We start from the raw sequence: 21,168 nt of genomic DNA, 5'->3' as shown, positions 1-21,168 counted from the left end.
GTGCCCACCAGACTAGTTAAATGAAGCGACCAAGAAAGACCATTTCCCTCTACCTTTTATTGACCAGATGCTGGAAAGGCTGGCGGGCAAGCAATATTTCTGTTTCCTAGACGGGTATAGTGGGTATTTTCAAATCTATGTGGATCCCGAGGACCAGGAGAAGACAACTTTCACGTGTCCTTTCGGCACATATGCTTACAGGAGGATGCCGTTTGGCCTGTGCAATGCGCCAGGCACTTTTCAGCGGTGTATGATGAGTATCTTCTCGGATCTTTTGGAGGACTGCATCGAGATTTTATGGACGACTTCACTGTGTACGGGAATTCATTTGACTCATGTTTGGCTAGTTTGGATAGAGTATTGAGAAGGTGCCAGGAAAAACATTTGGTTTTGAACTTCGAGAAATGCCACTTTATGGTCCCTGAGGGAATTGTCCTAGGGCACGTAGTCTCGGAAAAAGGTATACAGGTAGACCAGGCAAAGATTGAGGTGATATCAAAACTGCCTTACCCGACGAACCAGAAGGAGGTAAGAGGATTCCTAGGGCACGCAGGATTTTATAGAAGATTCATAAATGATTTTGCGAAGATTGCTCAGCCACTCACTCATTTGCTGCACAATGATGTTGAGTTTGTTTTCAATGAGGAGTGCATAAAGGCTTTTCAACTACTGAAAGATAGACTAGTATCGGCTCCCATTATCCGAACACCCGATTGGAGTTTGCCATTTGAAATAATGTGCGACGCGAGTGACTATGCAGTAGGGGCGGTGCTAGGTCAAAGAGTTGACGGAAAAAGTTACGTAATTTTCTATGCATCAAAAACGCTCAACCAGGCCCAGAAAAACTATGACACCACGGAGAAGAAAATGTTGGCAGTTGTGTACTCTTTTGAAAAATTCCGACCATATTTGCTTGGGTCGAGGGTGATAGTCTTCATTGATCACGCTGCAATAAAGTACTTGCTGGCGAAGAAAGAATCCAAGCCGAGATTAATCCGTTGGGTGTTGCTTTTGCAAGAATTCGATTGGGAAGTTAGAGATAAAAAGGGAACTGAAAATAAAGTAGCCGATCATCTGAGCAGGATATTTCAAGGGGAGACCGAGGAAGCAATACCGGACGCATTCCCTGAGGAACATTTGTACTACGTGAAAAAAATTCCTCGACCTATCAGCTGGGCGGAGGTTATGGAGTTAACAGGTCCAGGGGATGTCGAAAAAGGGAAATGCCATCAAAACGCTGAGCCATGGTTCGCAGACCTGGCGAATTACTTAGTCACTGGAGAAGTACTATTTCTGGGATGACCCGGGCCCAGAAGATGAAATTGAAGAGCGAAGCCAAGTACTATTTCTGGGATGACCCGTACTTGTGGCGAATGGGAGCCGACCAAGTAATCCAGAGGTGTATCCCGGAGTGGGAACAGAGGGATGTGCTGAATCATTGCCATGCCCTAGCTTGTGAGGGTCACTTTGGGCCTAAGAAGACCGCAAGGAAGGTGTTAGACAGTGGTTTTTACTGGCCTACATTGCATAGGGATGCGTTCGAGTTTTGTCAGAATTGTGAGAGGTGTCAACAGACCGGGGGAATATCTAGGAGGGATGAGATGCCGCAAGTTCCAGTGATTGTGTGTGAGATCTTCGATGTTTGGGGGATGGACTTCATGGGTCCATTTCCATCTTCATACGGGAACACTTACATACTTGTGGCAGTGGATTATGTGTCAAAGTGGATAGAGGCAAAAGCAACCACCTCGTGTGAAGCTAAGGAGGTAGCAAAGTTTCTTAGAGCTAACATTTTCAACAGGTACGGAGTGCCCAGGGCTATAATATCTGACAATGGGACGCACTTCCGCAACCGGACTATTGAAGCTCTGATGAGAAAATATGGTGTCCACCACAGACTGTCTACACCTTATCATCCTCAATCCAACGGCCAGGCGGAAATATCCAACAGAGAAATAAAGGCGATACTGGAAAAGACGGTTAATCCGTCCAGGAAAGACTGGAGTAAGAGGCTTGGAGACGCACTATGGGCTTACCGGACGGCATACAAGACGCCTATTGGGATGTCACCATATAGGCTTGTGTTCGGCAAAATGTGTCACTTGCCCGTGGGAGTAGAACACCGAGCATATTGGGCGGTCAAGGAGATAAACATGAGACCCGAATCCTGCGAGGAAGAGAGGAAATTGCAGCTGCAGGAGTTGGAGGAGCTAAGGCTGGAGTCATATGAATCGGCGATGTGGTACAAAGAGAAAACGATACTCTGGCATGACAAGAACCTCCGGGTCAAGGAATTGCAAGTCGGGCAGAAGGTTCTTCTATTCCAATCCCGGCTCAAGCTAATGCCTGGTAAGTTAAAGTCCAAATGGATTGGGCCATACACTGTTGTGAGTCTGCGTGCAAATGGAGCTGTAGAAATCCAGGGAAGTTCTTCAAACTCTACTCCTTTTCTTGTTAACGGTCATAGGGTAAAGGTATTTAGGGATAGCTCGGAGATGTGTGTAGTGGACGAAATGCCACTACGCGCACTCCATGATTTCGCCTAATAGATCTGGGAAGTGAGTGTTCTTAGAAATTTCCTAGGTCCAGCATCCAAGAAGTTTTAGCATGACCTGACCTAGGGAATCTTGAGAACACTTGAACATAAATTGTAAATATTCAATCGCTTTTTTTAAATCAAGAAAAACCCAAACAAATCAGAAAAAAAATAATCTTCCAAAAATATTTTCGAAATACCAGACTCCTGAAGGAATGTTTTTGATACTGTCATACCCTAGACCCGGGGAGTCTGGCGTTTCAATTTTTAGTTTAATGTTTTTTTTTCTAAGTGTGATTTTGCAGAAGTAATTCACAAGGGTAAGGAGTTGTGGAGTAAAAATTTTGGAGGGAGTTGGCACCGGTTCGGATTTCAAAAGGCACTTTATGGGGAGGCGTACGGTCGCAAGCGTCATTACCTGCAACCGCCTGCCAAAACGTCCTCTCTCATGCCTACACTAAAATCGTTTTGCTTTTTTTTATTTCTCGTTACCTATTCTCTCTCCAATATTCACAAACACAAAAATCCCCAATTTCCTCTCCCCTTTTACTCTCTCTAACCCTAATTTGCTAATTCTGCCCCAAATTCTTTACAAAAATTCCCCAAAACAACATCCATGGAAAACAAACAAGGAACCGGAAGCACCTCATGGTCCGCCGACTCTGGGGCGGCGGCGTTTATGGCCGAGCTATTCCAGAAATTTCGGGGTGCGGAGAAGGCGATGGAGGCATTCGCCATGTTTGCAACCGCAATGGGTAAATCCGTACAAGCTGCTCCGTCTTCTAGTGTACCACAACCAGAGACCATCTCAGAACCCGTCGCCGAACCTGAAACCGTTCAAGAAGCCATCGCCATTCCGGAACCCACTGCCGTACCAGAGGAGACAGTTGCTCCGGAGACCACCACACAACCGGAGGACATTCAAGAATCCACGACCCCTAGCCCGGAACCAACCACCGCAGGGAATCGTGAAGACGACTCAGATTTGGTCATAGGGTTGGAATTGTTGGCTATGTGCGAACCAAGATTAGACTCTGCAACTGAGGGGGAAACCCCTGTTTTGGAAGAATTTGTGGGTGGGGAAGCCCCTATAGTTGGTGAAGGTGGGGGCGACGAGGCCCTAAATTCTGAACAAAATGTGGAGGGGGATACCCCTGAGAAACCGGTGGGTGCTGAGGCCCACGTCGGAGAAGGATTTGAGGGGGTAGAGACCCCTGTTTACATCTCGGGGGCAACCCCATTGTTGTCCAAGGAGGGAGAAGCCCTCAATTCTGAAATTAGCCTGGAACCCGCTGACGCCGGGGTGAAGATGATTGTGGATCTGACCGAGATCCCAGAGGAGACCGACTCGCCGATCAACCCCAGAGATGCTAGGAGGCGGGCTCGCCGGAGCCTCATTGATGAGATTGATGAAACTGTGGAGCCGACGGAGGAAGAATTGCTGAGTCCAGAGACCGCAGCTTCTGAACAGGTGAACTCTCCCAGACCTGGCAGGGGGGAGAGTGATGAGGAGAAACGTCGCCAAGCGGCTGAGAAGAAAAGGAAGGGGAAACAAATTGCTCCTTCTTCGACCAAGAAGGCGAGAGGGAACTCTACTGAATCCACACTTCCGCCGGCAGCTAAGGTGCCATATGCCGCAGAAACCGAGAGCCCTTCTGAGTCCAGCAACTTGGAAGAGGAACAAGAAGAGGAATTCAACTTTGAGCCAACCGAAGTGTGGATAACAAACAGCTTGCTAGATGAAATGAGGACGTTTGACGACCCAAAGCGCACGGCCATTTATAAGGAGAAGAGTACTGAGGGGAAGGTCGCTAAGTCCGGAAAGATGTATAGCTCATCGGAGCTCAAAACGATTGCTTGCTACGATGAATTCCGGACTTATATCGATGCAATAGGCTTCGATTGGTTGCTCAAGCACAGTACTACCGAGGTTCCGATTGACCTGGCCAGAGAATTCTTTTCCACCTTCCGATTTAAGTCCACTACCGATTTGGATGCCGACTCCATTCATTTCAGACTTTTCAGTGAGGAACATACGATGAGCATCCGGGAATGGACCTTGCGGATGGGTTGCAGACGCGAACGGAGGACGATGAAGGCCTGTGGAGCGAGAGGATGATTGGTCCCCCGAAAATGACGCCGGGATTCAAAGCGCAAAGCGCATGGGAGTTCTTAACTCACCCGAGGGTGGGTCAGTTTAAAACAAGCTTTTCGAAGGCACACCACATCGAAAATAGGGTCCTGAGGTTTGCCCAGACTTTTATTAGTTACAATTTAATGGGCACAGCCAACAACGCTCTGACTACCGCCGATCTGTACTTCACATGGTGCATGGCTACGGGGGTAAGAGTTCACTTGGGCTACTGGATAGCCCAAGCCTGCCATCAAGTGACTGCAAATCCTTCCCGGTACCTATACACGTGCCACTTGCTCGGAGCTTATCTGCAGAGGAATGTGATCATGAAGATCCATAAGGCATGCCGAGAGGTAAAGACGTGTTCGCCCCCTGAGGTTTTTAACATGGATTATTTTTTCAATAAAGGGTTGTTGATCGCACGCGGAAGGGAAGTATGCTTTTACGAGGTTGGGCAGTCAGAGACTCAGGTGAAACAGGAATCCGATGTGGTGGAAGTGAAGAATACTACTGGTTTGGAAGCAGGAGCCATGATAGAAGTAGAGGAAGTGCGAAAGGAGGTTGGTTGGATGAGGTCAGAAATGAAGATGGTTCGGACTGAAATTGTGTCCCTGCGGGGTAAAGGGAATGATAGTAGTGAGGCTGAGAAAGTGAGGAAGGAAGTCGTCGGAGTACGAACGGAGATGGAAGAAATAAGAGTAGAAGTTCGGAAGGTTAGGGAGGAAATGGTGGCCCTCAAGGGGCGCATGTCTGATCTTGTGGCGACATCGACCAGATGTACTGAAAAGATGACGGAAGGTGTTGAGTTGATGATGGCAATGACAAAGTGGCTTAGAGCAAGGTTCCCAGAGACACCGAAGGAACTTCCGAAGCCTAGCGGCGATTCTACAACGCCAGGTCAAGGAAGTCTGACTGCGCAGAAGCCACCGCATGCCCCGAGGCCCCAGACTACTCCATCTCCCTCTCGGCCCGTGATATTGAAGACAGCCATACCCCGCCCGACAGAAGAACGACAAGAGAAGCCGGAGTTGCCAGCCAGAAAGAAAGCTAAGGTGACCCACCAGACAGCGCCACCAAAGTCTGGCCCTCGCGGGGGCCAGACCCCGAATTGAACCCCCCACGGAGCCAAGTAACCCTTATTTTTTTTATTTTATTTTCGGTTTTGTTTGTGTTCTTATATGTCAGCATGCTCTGTAATTGTACATATGTGTTGCCTTTCTTACACTTAGCCCAACTTTTGGTCTAAGTGTGAGAAGGGGGTGTTTTGTTTTTTTTTGCATGCCTTAGTTTGTTTGTTGCGCCTTCTCCCACTTAGCCCGATGCTCGGTCTAAGTGTGAGAAGTTTTGCTTTGTATTTGTGTTTGTTGTTGTTTGCTTTATCAGTCTGCTGTTAGTACTTCCCTTTTCCCCCTTCACTACGATGGCTTGGGGACAAGCTTGAGTGAAGCGGGAGGGGGGGGGAGTAAGTATCGTTTTTGTGTCTTAGGATGTGTGCTTCGCATGAGCTAGCTAGATAATAAGGCAAGATCCCCTTAGTAAGAGTGATTGAAGAGAGAAAGCAGATCAACTTTGACACTTTCTTCCTTAATAAGCCGAATGCGATCTGAATGAAGTTAGGACGATGGAAAACGCCTTAGATAACCTAGCTGTACAGCCCTACTATAAAGAGAGTTATAAGCCTAAACACTTTTAGAGCTAACATGAAACAATGGGCTATCACTTGATGCTTAGGAAGTAGAGTATGAAGGAGAAAAAAAAATGGGTTAAGGAGGAATAAGCTGGACGAAGTCCAGAAACCGGAGGTATAAGCTGGACGAAGTCCAGGGGAAAGGGGTTGTAATACAGAAAAAATGAAAAAAAAAAATCGTAGCCTGGCCCAGGGAAATTCATAGGAAAGGAGGAAGAATAGGGAGAAAACTCTCATAACCCGACGCATCAGTGGTATAACTCTAACTTTGGAGCGTTTTTTATCCTAACATCCCTGGTGAGGAATGAGTGATCGAGCGAACCTAACAGATGGGAAATCAATAGGCTATCTTGACTAACTGATAGATCGTTTAGGCAGACGAAGGAAGAGGGAAGATTTGAAGACTGTAATCGATCAGATTGAACTTAAACTTGTGGGGATAGTAGCTTAAAAATTCGAAACTAGTTCATGCTTGTTTGTTTTGTTGTGTTTCTGTTCTTTGTGTTATTTTCTTTTCTAAGTCCGTAGTTGCTTAGGTCTAGGAGTTTGTTTTGTTTTCATTTTTTTTAAAAGTTTTACTTGGTAACCATGCATTGAAATTCGCCTTATTCCTATTTTCTTGTCTTTCATACTTGAGGACAAGCATGGTTTAAGTGTGAGCAGTTTGATAAGGCTAATTTCATGCATCGGTCTAGGGGTTCATTTCATGAAATTACTGGGTCTAACGCATTGAATTAAGTCAGGTATGTGAAGTTTTTCGCCAGATCCAGGAAAAGAAGAGGACGCTTGCATGGTCCTAGGAAACTGGCGAAAGGGTGAACAATTGGAAGAAAATTGCTAGACGGAGGAAGCCTCGGAGTTGAAGGGTAGAATAGGGATTTCTACGAAAACTCTAGAAGGCTATGTCCGCATCTATAAAAGGGAGAAGCATGCAGGCTGGAGGGACCTTCTCGGGTGGAGGCCTCACTAACAGCCCCTTGCTCGATTCACCTTTCCACACACTTGACTCTAAATTCGCGAGAGATTCCAGTTAGCACTTGGCTGGGGTTCACGTTTTAGCTTTCCAAGAGTGGTTCGAGGGTTGTAACACCGTCCTAGTTCAAGGGCGAAGAAACAATTTACATTTCCGTTGCTATTTACACTGATTCCGCCGAGCTTCACTGTTCGAAGCTCGGTTTTCTTTTGTTAACCAATATTTCCTGTTTTATTCCGGATTTTTACTTTCGCTTATGTCTATTGTGTTCATTTCTGGTTTGCTGGTTGAGTTCGCTTGATTTCGAGTTGGATTGTCGGAGTTGTTTATTTTTTTTTGCAGTTGGTTTCTGATTATTTCCTGATATTTTTCGTTTGGATCTGAAGAATGGTTCTGTTTTTGGATGAATCGGAGGTTGGGTTTTGCTGGAGTTTGTGACTTGTTTGCAGATTGTTCTTGATTGATTGAATTTGGCGGTGATCGGAGCAGATCTGTTAGAATCGGAGTTATGGAGTTGATTTAGTTGATTGTTGAGTTTGGATTGCTTGGATCCGGAGTGGATTAAGTGTCCGACGTGATTCTGAGCAGGAGTGTTTAAATTTCATGCCTAGCTTACGTGTTTTCATTTCATTCCGCCTAGTTTACGTAGATCTGGTTTATTTCCGATTCGTAGCAAGTTTCCGGCATCCCAATTTCTATATTCTGTTCGAATCTGGGAGTATGCTCTGTTTTCTGCATTTGCGTTTCTGAATCTGTTAGGAACTTTGCATGCGAAGCTAGCTGGAGCTGATCTGTTATCTGCAGCTTTTTACCGTACCTGCTATATTTGGAATCATGTTCCCCGCTGTTTTATTCTTTCTGCCTAGTCTCAATCAGTTAGTTATTTGCTCAGTCAAGGAAGTGATTGTGTCTTTCGGATTTGATGTCTGATTCCAGTAAGTTTTCTGTGTCCTAGGTCTAGCGTTTACATTTCTTGCCTAGATCTAGTGTTAGTTAAAATCTCAACCCCTTTGCGTGGCAGCAGCCGTTTGTTTCCATAGTCTCTTAGCACTACCCTGCGAATCCATCTCTGTGGGATCGACCCCACTTCCCTATACTAATTCATAGTATTCGGGTTGAGGGATTTATTTTTGAAGGGGAGTCGAGTGTGTCCAACGACAAAAACACTGTAGTTCTATTGAGTTCCTGGACCCAGTGATCCAGTGGATTTAAGGAGCGTTGTGTCTGGACCGAGCCTTGTATTAATTCTCATATGTGCACACTTGCTTACTCCTGAGTCTAGTCATTCGACATTAGAGTCGAGAGGCAGGCCCAAACAAATAACTTCAACGGTGGCGGGTGAAATAGTCCTCGTTGCTGTTGCGCTGCTTGAAAAACTGGGTCAAGATCATGGCGTTGCCTTTACTACTCGTGCTGTTTACGAATCTAACTTGCCTTGCCCATTTGGTTTACCTTCTTCTGTTCTTGCTCACTCACTGTTGCTGTAGTCTCTGTAGAGAGAGATCTTTGGATTGTGTAGACTATAGTAGTAACTTTTTTTGTTTCTAGTTGCGCCCGACACTCACTCAATACACGAAAGCAACGTGTTACATGAATTTGAATTTGTATTAGTATTAGTATTAGTATTAGTATTATTGAATTATGTTGAGTTCTTTCCTCGTACTTATACATTTTTAACATCTACACTTGTAATTAGCTTGATTTTGTTACTCCATCCACACAGATATTCATGTAGTTTTATTCTGTATCAGTAAGTTTTCTATTTTATGATCTGAAATCCATTCTTGATTAACAATAATACAATTATGTTATAACCATGTTTTTACTTCACTAATGTTAACAAAATACATCACTATAGCAAAAAATCAAAGAAACATCACTATAACCGTGTTTTTACTTCACTGTTGTTAACAAAACACATCACTCTTATTATGATTTTACTTCACTCTTGTTCACAAAACACGTCACTCTTATTATGATTTTACTTCACTCTTGTTCACAAAACACATCACTCTTATTATGATTTTACTTCACTCTTGTTCACAAAACACGTCACTCATACTCTTGTTCACAAAACACGTCACTCTTATTATGATTTTACTTCACTCTTGTTCACAAAACACGTCACTCTTCTCTTGTTCACAAAACACGTCACTCTTATTATGATTTTACTTCACTCTTGTTCACAAAACACGTCACTCTTATTATGAATTTACTTCACTCTTGTTCACGAAACACGTCACTCTTGTTATGATTTTACTTCACTCTTGTTCACAAAACACGTCACTCTTGTTATGATTTTACTTCACTCTTGTTCACAAAACACATCACTCTTATTATGATTTTACTTCACTCTTGTTCACAAAACACGTCACTCTTATTATGATTTTACTTCACTCTTGTTCACAAAACACGTCACTCTTATTATGATTTTACTTCACTCTTGTTCACAAAACACGTCACTCTTATTATGATTTTATTTCACTCTTGTTCACAAAACACGTCACTCTTATTATGATATTACTTCACTCTTGTTCACAAAACACGTCACTCTTATTATGATTTTACTTCACTCTTGTTCACAAAACACGTCACTCTTATTATGATATTACTTCACTCTTGTTCACAAAACACATCACTCTTATTATGAACTTACTTCACTCTTGTTCACAAAACACGTCACTCTTATTATGATTTTGCTTCACTCTTGTTCACAAAACACATCACTCTTATTATGATTTTGCTTCACTCTTGTTCACAAAACACATCACTCTTAGCATTATTTTACTTCACTCTTAGCATGATTTATAACACATCACAATTACTTTAGCAACGTCATTAGTTATTCAGCTTCTTATTTGTAAATAGTTACTAATGTTAACCAATTTTTTCCCATTTCAATAAAAATAAATTGACCAACAATAACGCATACAATACATCAAAATATAAATACAATATAGATGGGTTCCTTTATTATCTTATAAAATGTTCAAGCCAATAAAATGACGAACAACAAAGCAACTATATGAAACCGATTCAAAATTATAAATAATTATAAAAACACCTACACTCATTAATATACAAAATTCATGCATACATAAACCTCTCCACACTCACACACACACACACACACACAAAACTTCGAGAGAGACGAAATGGCTGAAACCGCCGCGGCGGCGACGCGCTTCCCCTCAATTAGAAATGCGACCTTTCCAGCTCGAACCGCCACTCAATCGCGGCGGATCTCGACGGAACGCTCCTGATCTCCTGCTCCTCCTTCCCTTACTTCATGCTCATGGCGATCGAGGTCGACAGCCTCCTCCGCGGCCTCATCCTCCTACTCGCCTTCCCGCTCATCGCCGTCGCCTTCGTCTCCAGATCCGACACGCCTTCGTTCAGCTCCACCACGCCCAACAGCGTGCTCCCCTCCATCTCCATGTTTGTAATTTTGTCTGTGAAGTGACAATTATACCCCCGCCTTGTTATTGTGGAGTAAATTTGTGATTGAGAGAACTAATATCTCATTAAATTCGAAAATTAATACTAGCCCTTGATTTTTTTGATCTTGTGGCTATTATTTGTTCTCTAGTTATTTGGTTAAGATGTGTTTGCCATAGATCACTACCCTATATATATATATATATAAAGGTGTGATCAAATATAAACTCTCTATAATACAACTATACAAACTGATGTCAACGGAGTGTACAAATTCTGTCAACGGGGGCTTATGTCAATAGGGGCTGATGTCAACGGAGTGTACAAATTATGTCAACAGGGGGGCTGATGTCAACGGAGTGCACAAATTCTGTCAACAGGGGCTGATGTCAACAGGGTGTACAAATTATGTCAACGGGGGTGTACAAATTCTGATTGTTCGATGTCAACGGAGTGTACAGAGTTGTAGGAAATGTTGACATTAGAAAAATCTCTTATATTAACCACTGATTAATTGTATTAAGTGAGTAGGATTAAAGTTTATATAGTTTGTATTATATAGGGTTTGTAGTTTATCACACCCCTATAAGTGAACAATGTCGAACCAATTTTAAAGACCGAACTAGAGACCAAATTAGGGCCCTTCATTTTTTTGATCTTGTTGTTAGGATTAAATTGCAATTAACTTAATATTTTATTCAATAAACACTTGTTGAGGGGTATTTTAGGAAATCAATTCTTAACCTACATAACGTGATTCTCTTTGAATTTTCACGCAATTTTCTTCAATTCTCTCGCAATTCACGATCTGCTCTGTGTCGATCTTCTTCAATCTGCCATTCACGATCTGGATGGATCTTCTTCATTCCACGTTCAATTCAATTTCGCAATATTCACGTTCAATTCACGCTGCAGTGTTGCATTCGTTTCGGGCTCATCAAAAGTTACTGGACCTTAATTCACAAATTCTGCTTCAATTTCTCAATATTCTGACTCTCATGGAGAATATCGATAGATTGGGATCTACTTCAACAAATTCTGCGGTTGAAGACAGATTAGGATCTACATCAACAGGATCTACATCGATCAATGATGGATCGATTATGAATGATCTTAGATATCCAGGAGGCTCTCTTTTTGATACGGATTCAGATTCGGATTCAGAGCCAGAATCAAATAATACCGCAGTTGAAGGTTGATGACTTTTTCTAATTGAGCAATGTGTTATCTTCGTTTTTTTTCATGTTTGTAGTGTAAAAAGATCATTAATGAATTAAATGTCAAAAAATGAGCTTAAAACTACGTTGGAACGTTGGAAAGTCGATCCATGTGCTTAAAAATAATGAAGTAAAATAAATATTTTTTCATGTTTGTAGTGTATATGCGATCTGTACTCATAGTGAACTAAATTTTATTTATCCTGAAGTAATAACAAGTTAAAATGAACTTCTGTTCTTGGTGAATATTAAATGCTGATATTATTGTAGTGTATATGCGATCTGTACTCATAATGAACTAAATTGTTGTTACTATGAAGTAATAAATAGTAAAACTGAACTTTTGTTCTTGTTTGAATGAATATGTTTTGTTTTGTTTAAATTTTCCACTAACAGTAGTTTGTATGTTTTATAACAAGTGTCATACTTACCTGATTGTCCATCCCAGCTAAAGCCTTACATTGGACATATTTTTCTTAGACTTGATGATGCTACTGAGTTCTGTAATAAGTATGCACGACATGTTAGGTTTGACACTCTTAAACATGAATCCAAAAAGAAGGGGGATCATGTCACATGGTTGTATGTTGTGTGCAGTAGAGAAGGTCAGAGGAAAATGAAAATGCAAGGGCATGAGTCAAAACGTAGACGTTCTTCTAGGAAGTGTTTTTGCAAGGCTAAAATTGCTTTTAAGTTTTGTAAAGGAATTAGTTATGTTGTCAATCAATTTGATGAAATACATAATCATGATATGGTGGAGTTACGCCATAAGCGATTCATGAGGCTGAATCGCAACATTGACCTATTGCATCAGAAATTTATTCTAGATTGTGCAAGTGCAAACATAGGCCCTACACTGACTTTTAAGTTGTTGAATGAGGTTCTTGGTGGGCTGGATTATGTTGGTTGCACGGTTGTAGAAGTTAGAAACTATAGGCACGACTTGAGAGCATATACTAGTGGGGCAGATGCACAAATGGTACTTAATGAGATGAGCCGGAAGAAAGAGAATTGTCCAGCATTCACCTATGATTTTGAGGTGAACTCTAAGGATATGCTCACTCGTCTTTTCTGGTGTGACCCCATTGCTAAGAAGAATTTCCATCTCTACGGTGATATAGTATCGTTTGACACAACCTATTCAACTAATAGGTACAAACAATATGTTGTTTATAATGATATGATTATTGATGTGATCAACTTGCATATGCATGAAACATTTACCGAATTAATGCAATAACTCAACAGAATGTACTAGTAATAGTCAATAATGAATTAATAGTCCCCTGGAATGATGTGAGTGCAGAAGTATTTAGAAGTCTTACTAGGAGAGTAAAACTCTTAATGTCTGAAGTATTATACCTTAAAGAATGAACTATTTATAACATCCTTTTTGATGAATTGATGTAATACAAGTACTGCATGATATTTGCACCATTCACAGGAAAAGACAACCATGGGAGACCTGTAGCATTTGGTGCAGACTTATTATCTAAAGAAAATGCTGATTCCTTCACATGGTTGTTTGAACGTTTTGTCAAATGTATGGGTTCTGCACCAAAATTGATCATTACTGATCAGAAGGTTGCTGTGGAAAGAGTCCTTGTTGATACAAGACATCGATGGTGCATGTGGCACATCATGTTCAAGGTTGTGGAAAATTTACCAAAGAATCTACTTGGCAATGCAGACTTGAAAAAGGATTTAAACAATTGTGTGTGGTATGAGTTGATAGAGCCTGAAGAATTTGATGAAGAATAGAATAAAGTAATGGAAAAATATGGGCTTAAGGACAATGAGTGGTTTTCCTCGATGTTTGCCTCACGAAAATTTTGGGTATGTATCCTTCTTTGGAAACATATTTTCTATACGCTGAAGTATTTCTGTCATTATTCTGAAGTATATTTGTTAACTAAAGAACTGCAGGTGCCTGTATTCTTTAGGGATTTTCCAATGAGTTCACTAATAAAGACCACATCAATATCTGAATCTCAGAATATATTCTTCAAGAGGTACTCCAAGTCTCGTTCTAATCTTGTTGAATTTCTTATGAATTACAACAATGCATTGGATGGCCAAAGGAGCAACAACAATAGGCTAGAATACTTGGATTTTAACACAATTCCAACTTTGAAAACAAATTCAGCCCTCGAGAAGCATGCTTCGACAATATATAGTGATAGTGGTTTCAAACTAATTCAAAGTGAGATTGAGGAAGCAGTTGACAATGTGACTATGGTGACAGTGTCAAACATTGGTGAGAATGAGATTTATGTAGTCAACGACAAGTTCTCGAAGAACTGGACTGTGTCATACTCCACATCTTTTGATTCATATGCATGTAGTTGTAAGATGTTTGGGAGGATTGGGCTTGTATGCAGTCACATTTTTTGGGTCTTGAGAAACAAAAAAATTAAATTAATCCCTAATGAGTTACATGGAGGACGCTGGTTGAAGTCTAAATTTGTCAAGGCTGTTTATTGTGGGTTTGATGATGATATTGAAACATTTATTGTTGTGGATGAGACGAAGCAGGAGTATAGGGATATGCATGGAGATTTTTATGATATTGCACGGCTTATTGAAGGAGATGGTGATAAAATTCGAGCATTTAGACAAATTATGGCTGAAGGGAGAAAATAAGTACTTGGTGAGGGAAATGTGTTGTCAATTAGTGAAAAAAGATTAATGATTGAGAATTTTTATGGATCACATGTCCCTAGTCAAATAGATGTTCATCCGCCAGATGTCGTCAAAACCAAAGGTTGTGGTCGGCGTCTTTCTCGGCTTGAGAAGGAAATGAGAGAGATGTCCAAGCCTGGTCGGAAATGTGGAAAATGCGGCGAGGTTGGTCGGCATGATTCAAGAAATTGTGAAAAGATACAGGAGGAGAATAACAAGAAAAATAGGAGAAACCAATGTTGAAGCTGGTTGTTTTATTACTTCATTCGAATATTTATGTTCTTCATTTTATTACTTTTGTACTTCAGTCTTGTAGTTTCTTACTTCATTTACATTTTGAATTTGAATTTGTTAAAACTTTTTGCGAGCATAAAGAGAATAGACTGAAGTGTTGTTATAATGGCTTATTTATTATAATGTTTTCTCAGTGTTACTTTGATATATTTTCCATTTGTCATTCACTTATCAATAATCAATAGATCTCAAAAATGAACTAAGATCTCTGAAATGAACTAAATATGGTACCCAATGCATCATTACAGGCTAATATTGAACAACATATAAAGAGGAAAATCCGATGTTGAGGCTAAATATCAGGATTTGGATAATTTACTTCAGTCGGATAATTATGTTCTTCATCCCCTTACTTCTGTACTTCAATCATGTTGTTTCTTACTTTATTTACATTTTGAATTTGAATTTGTTTAGACTTTTTCTAAGCTTAAATAGAATAAACAAGATATATTGTAGGAATAGATTATTAATCTAACTTTATATGAAATATTTTCCATTTGTCAATAGATCATTGAAATGAACTAAGATTTCTGAAATGAACTAAATCTGTTACCCAATGCAGTAGTATAGTCTAATAATGAACAACATTAAAACGCGTGGTACTTTATTCAATGCTCATAACAGATGTATGTCGAATACAAAATTTGATCTGCTAAAATGATCATTTCTTCTTTAAATATGCCGCAATCATTTTCTCAACATCAATTTCAATGTGTTTGCTTTCCTCTTCGTAATACGCTCCTGTAACAATTTTGTTGTTGAAGCTTTCATGGCTATTTTCGGCTAACATTAGCGCCGAACAATATTTAGCCCTCTAGCTCTGAAGGACACCTGAACTTGATTTCTTCAAGCCACAATTCCAGCAACCTTCTCGCTCACCCTTGTACGTTTCCATATGCCGCATTAGAAATACTCCACAATCTTCAACGTTATCAACTGTCCTCCATGGCATTTTCAATCTCTGCATTTTGGAGTTGGATACTATCTTACAATATGCGTGGAGACCATTCTTGGTGAGGAAGTGACAAAAGTATGATCTCTACGTGTACAAAACAAATACATGTCATTTATAGTTGTGTGCATTCGTATGTATGTGTTATAAAATTCAAACATAAGAGAAGAATACGAACCAATGTTTCTGGAATGTGACCATAATTTATTGTGAGGTTATTGTCATCCCCGTTTGTAAAATTGTCTATTACAGCAATAGCATTTCTCTTGAAGCAAAAACAAACAGCATAATAATGCTGATTTGCACATATGGGGAACAACACCTATTGAATGAAATAAAAAGCAACATGAATGAAGTAATAGAGTATACAAATGAAGTACTATGAACAATCTGAAAATTGAAGTAACAGGTGATAGGGCCTATTTCATGCATCGATTTATGGGTGAAATACATGCTACTTGATCGGTTTATCGCGCAAAACAAGTGTTAAATGTGCAGAATTACCACTTGACCAAGGCTTCAAGGCTGACCTGATCAAGCAAGTACAAAGGCGATAAAAGGCTCAGAATCGGGGGAGTTGATCAAGGGGAGCGATCAAGCAGTTAGGAGGGGACCACGGGCTTCTGGAAGAAGAGCACGTGAGGAAATGAGCTGGATACAACGCACCATTCTGTTATCAAGGACGACGTTCTAGAAGGGAACACGTGCTGGAATATGAGACGCAAGGACGAAGCTGAGTCACGAATTTGTTACCAAAAAACGTCGACATTCTAGAAGAACAGCACGTAGCAATCAATGAGTCGCTCATTCTCAGAATGAGTGAATATTCCCTGACAAGATCGTTATCCAGCTGGAGGCCGAATCGAGCTTATAAATAGAGGGTGTGCCACCACAAGAAAAAGAAGAGACACTTTACTTTCCGCCTAGTTTAGTTTAGCATAGTTATCTAGTGTAGTCCAGCTCTCTAGCTTAGTTTAGTTTAATTCTCTAGCTTAGTTAGATAGTTTAGTTAGAAGGGCGACCAAAGGGAGCGCTGCAGAATACTCATTTCTGTTAGCGTGACTTAAGTTTCCCGCTGAGATTCTTCTCAGTTTACCGCTTTCTTAGATTCCAAGTGTTAGCTTATTTTAATTTCACGCTGTAATCAGTTTTTAGTTTAATCAAGTTATTTTCGCTTTAAATCCGCGCATTTACTTTTCTGTTGTTTCCTACAATTCACTTGACCCAGTAGTTAGAATTCCGTTGATCAAGCTAGTTAGTTTAAATTTTGTCTAGATTAAAACAGTAGTTAAAACTCCCAAATTAAAGCGTGGCAGCAGCCAACCCCCCCGTTCACTACTCACACACTCGACACACCAACTTCCATGTGGGGTCAACCCCGAACTTCCCGTTTTACTGTTAAAGTTGTGCAAAATTGGGAGTTATAAATTACTTTGGCAAGGCGGAAAGGGCGAGAGCTAGAGTGCATTGATTAAGTGGCAACGACATTTGCTAACTGATCCAATCGGTTATCACTCCCTATAACTTGATCCGCATTCTATTCGCATTTTCGATCTCTTTCCTAGTCCCTCCAAAATGGCGCCGTTGCCAGGGAAGCATGGTGTTACTTTATGTTTGTGCGTAGTGCGTAGTGCGTAGGTGTATATAATTTTGTTTCTCATTTTTTGTTTTTGCTGTTGATGAGAAGGTACCACCAAGGCGATTACTGGAATCATCCCTTGATATACAGAAGAACTAACACTCAGTGGAGAGTCTAGGAAGCCGATGTTGTCATCACTCGTCGCAGAGCCGCATTAGAAGCAGCAACAGCCACCGAGCAGAAAACACAACCACCACCACCAGAACAAACGGAAGCAGAGATGGCCGTTGTCATCGACGACTCGGGGATCGGTTCTCTACATGCTCATGATGAGAGAGAGCCCACGCATGCCATCACCTCTACTCCTGGGATGTGGACCATTGCCATCAAATCAGGAGTACTGGCCGTCTTGTCCCACTTCTATGGCCCTTAAAAGGAATGTTCGTATGCTTTTCTGGACGAATTCTGCCGGTACTGTGTTATTCAGCCCGTGCCAGCTGGGTCCACATCCGAAGATTACAGACTCAAAGCTATTCCTTTTGTCTTAAAGGGGAATGTGGGTGTCTGGCTGTCAAGGTTGCCGGAAGGATCCATCAGAACGTGGGCTGAGTTTCGCATGATATTCCTCGATCGTTTCTTTCCAACATCAAAAACAAGTGCCCTAAAAAGGGAAATTACAGAAGCCAGACAGGAATACGACGAGCCCCTCGTCCAGTACTGGGATAGGTTCCAAGGGCTGCTTCAAGCATGCCCTAACCACAAATTAGGAGAGAAGGAAATCTACTCGATTTTCTATGGCGGACTCACGGTGGATAGCAAAAACGACCTCAACCTCGCAGCACAAGGGGATTTCTCAAAAACCCTTTTTAGCCAAGCTAAGAATATTTTGGAGAGGCTGATTGAGGCTAAGCGGTCGTATGAAACCTCTCGAGGGCAGTACAGGAGAGGAGCAGTGCACGCAGCAGAGGCGCGCAACGATGAAAAGCTGGAGACTCGATTCGAGCAGATGGAGAAGAAACTGCTGGAAGCAGTAGAAAAAACGAGACCACCGCCACCACCTGCACCAAAGGAGACACAGTACGTACCGCAGTCGCTACCTCCAGAAGAACATCATTACTATTACTGTGAATTTCCCCCTGAGGTAGAGAAAGTGAACGCAGTAGGCAACTGGAACACAAATGGCAACTGGATCCAGGGGAAGCAGAGAGATGATCCGTGGAGGGACCACCCCAACTTTAGATGGACTGATCAGAATCAAAGCCAGCCATAACTAACCGCAACTCAACAAGTACAACCCTTCGACGGGCAGTCCAACTGGCCAGCCCGAATCTTGGATAGACCAAACACAGGAGGAAATAGAATGTATGGAGGTCAGGCAGGATGGCCAAGTGGACCTCAAGGGTATGGTCAAGTGGAGGACAACCTAACTGGTCAAGCCGACAACAAGAAGGAGAATGGGGGTACCAACACCAAGCTCCTTAGTATGGCAACCAGGGTAGGCAACCAAGTAATCAAATGGTGAGTTATGTCCCGTAGTACCACAGAGGAACCAGCAATCCCAAGGGAACCTACAGTACTACCAAAGAAATCAACAAAACCATCTGTCCCAGAACCAACCAGAGCAATATGGATCTTCCGGTTTCTACCAGCAAGGCCATGGAGGAGGCCGATTTAATCAGAGAAATAACAGGCAGCAAAATGAAGTTCCAGGGGATATGATGGTTCCACATCAGCCTCATGATGCTGTGCAGGAAATACAGGAAGCCCAGAAGGAACAGAGAGCCGCATTAGAAATGCTTACAAAGTAGTTATCTCAGGTCGCCATGTCACTAGGCGAGCTGAGAGGTAATGATGGAAAGATTCCGGCTACAGTGCAACCTCCAGCAGGGCGAGAGAATGTTAACACAGTCTCTCTGAAATCAGAAGGAGTTTATCAGAGCTCAACTGCAAGTTTTCCAGCATCCAGGGCAAGTCTTAGTAAAAACCTTGAATCCAGCGCCCCTGATCAAGTCACAGCGAAAGAAGAGTCTAACCATATGTGAACATGGTGCTGAAAAGAGAAGGAGGGTCGAAGCAGAGGAAGTAACCGGTGAGATCCAACCTGATGATCTTCCCTCAAAGAGAACTGACCCAGGAGTATTTACGCTCCCAATTTCTATCAGAAACATTCAAATGAAGCACGCAATGTACCACCTAGGGGCTTCCATCAATATTATGCCGTATTCTATATACAAGAAGCTGGAGAACGCTAAGCTCGTCCAAACCAATATGGAAATACAGCTAGCAGACGGGTCCTGCATCTACCCGAGGGAGTTCTGGAAGATGAAATCGTCAGGGTGAACAGATTCATGTATCCCGCTGACTTCTTTGTTATAAAAATGACGGAACCAGGAGCGGAGGAGTCTATTGGAATCCTTTTGGGAAGACCTTTCCTATCCACCGCTAACACAGTCATTGACGTCGGCCATGGGACAATTAATCTGGAGTTTAAAGGAGAGCGACTTACAGTCGGCATTAATGCAGATGCAAGAGAGCCACAGGACAGAGAGAGCATACAAACCCTAAACGCTATCATCCCTCGAAAAAGGAGTATCCAAAAAGGGAATCCCTCAAAGAGCCACCGTCTGGTTCCGCTGAAGGTGAACAGCTGAAGAGAGAGGCAGCAGAATGGTATGATACGACAATGGCTGAAGCAATGGATGACCAAGCCATTGGAAGGGCAATTATGGAGTTTTGCCAGCCGTCACAACCAGCTGAGGCAAGAGAGATTACTCAGCCAAGAAGCGTCGAGAAACCACCTGACCAAGCCGCTCCATTAAAAGAAATGCTGAAGAAGGATCCCTCGTTTACAAGGCAACTATTTTCCGTACCAGCATCACCGATGGCATTCCAGGACCTGTCCAGTCAGACAGATCACAAGACAGTCAAACCACGATTGCAGAGAAAGGAAGAATTACTCTTCCAACATCAATCCCAGCTAGATTAACTCCTAAGTTTCCCCTGAGTCCAGCATTAACATTAATGATTGATGGTGGAATATCCTGCCAGTAGTGTAATATAATCATATGGTTCATTCAGTGAGACATTTACTTCATCATAACTTAATATTACTTCATCCAGAATGAATAAGAGGCAAGTACAGCTTCTTACCTTGTCCAAATCTTGGACAGGCATGAACTGCACAGCATCAAAGATGTAGTTTCCGGGATATATATCCCTTGTCGGTGTAGTATCAACCTGTATATAATAAACAACAATACAAACAAAACCCAATGAACAAGTAATCTTCATTTTAAAAACCCAAAATGGAGAAAGTCAGTTGGTTACAAAAACCATATAATACAACAAAAAAGTTTAGTTCATCCCAAATACAACAAAAACCACTAATGTGTTTTATAAATTACAACCCAATAACAAATCACTCCAACCACAACATCACGATGCATCCCATCGTCAACTTACGTTTCTTTCATGAAACTCAAATCCTAGATCAAAGGAAGGCCCTTCTGTTTGCCATTTCTTCCTTTGTTCTACTACCCTCATCACCTTCTCTACAGCAGCAATGAACTTTGGATTGTCGAGATCATCTTCTTCCATTGCTTGAGACATTGATTGGACATCATTCGCCTCTTCTTCTGGCTCCATCTAATGTACCCCCATCATCTTCATTGAGCAT

At 41.8% G+C, this 21,168-nt stretch overlaps 2 protein-coding genes across 2 annotated transcripts; both read left to right on the top strand.

The window, feature by feature from the left end:
- The first annotated feature begins 10,625 nt into the window (after positions 1-10,625).
- LOC121781530 (protein FAR1-RELATED SEQUENCE 5-like) lies at positions 10,626-13,746 on the top strand. Its single transcript, XM_042179259.1, has 4 exons — positions 10,626-10,768; positions 11,784-11,962; positions 12,405-13,097; positions 13,430-13,746. The coding sequence occupies exons 1-4, from the start codon at positions 10,626-10,628 to the stop codon at positions 13,744-13,746; spliced, it is 1,332 nt and encodes a 443-aa protein (XP_042035193.1).
- Positions 13,747-13,755: 9 nt separating this feature from the next.
- On the top strand, positions 13,756-14,628 carry LOC121781529 (protein FAR1-RELATED SEQUENCE 9-like). Its single transcript, XM_042179258.1, has 2 exons — positions 13,756-13,821; positions 13,912-14,628. Exons 1-2 carry the CDS (start codon positions 13,756-13,758, stop codon positions 14,626-14,628), a joined length of 783 nt encoding a protein of 260 aa, XP_042035192.1.
- Positions 14,629-21,168: the final 6,540 nt, after the last annotated feature.

This window comes from Salvia splendens, chromosome 20 (genome assembly GCF_004379255.2).
Source record: "Salvia splendens isolate huo1 chromosome 20, SspV2, whole genome shotgun sequence".
NCBI lineage: Eukaryota > Viridiplantae > Streptophyta > Magnoliopsida > Lamiales > Lamiaceae > Salvia > Salvia splendens.
The sequence above is the reverse complement of the archived record's forward strand: the minus strand, read 5'-3'. Positions and strand labels throughout refer to the sequence as shown.

Excerpts from the sequence above, each read along its gene's own strand:
- LOC121781529 (XM_042179258.1), top strand. The coding sequence starts at position 13,756 with ATGGAAAAATATGGGCTTAAGGACAATGAGTGGTTTTCCTCGATGTTT. Across the intron at positions 13,822-13,911 it reads TTGCCTCACGAAAATTTTGG|GTGCCTGTATTCTTTAGGGA; the intron begins GTATGTATCCTT and ends AAAGAACTGCAG.
- LOC121781530 (XM_042179259.1), top strand. The coding sequence starts at position 10,626 with ATGGCGATCGAGGTCGACAGCCTCCTCCGCGGCCTCATCCTCCTACTC. Across the intron at positions 10,769-11,783 it reads GTGCTCCCCTCCATCTCCAT|ATTGGGATCTACTTCAACAA; the intron begins GTTTGTAATTTT and ends GAATATCGATAG. Across the intron at positions 13,098-13,429 it reads GAAGAATTTCCATCTCTACG|GAAAAGACAACCATGGGAGA; the intron begins GTGATATAGTAT and ends CACCATTCACAG.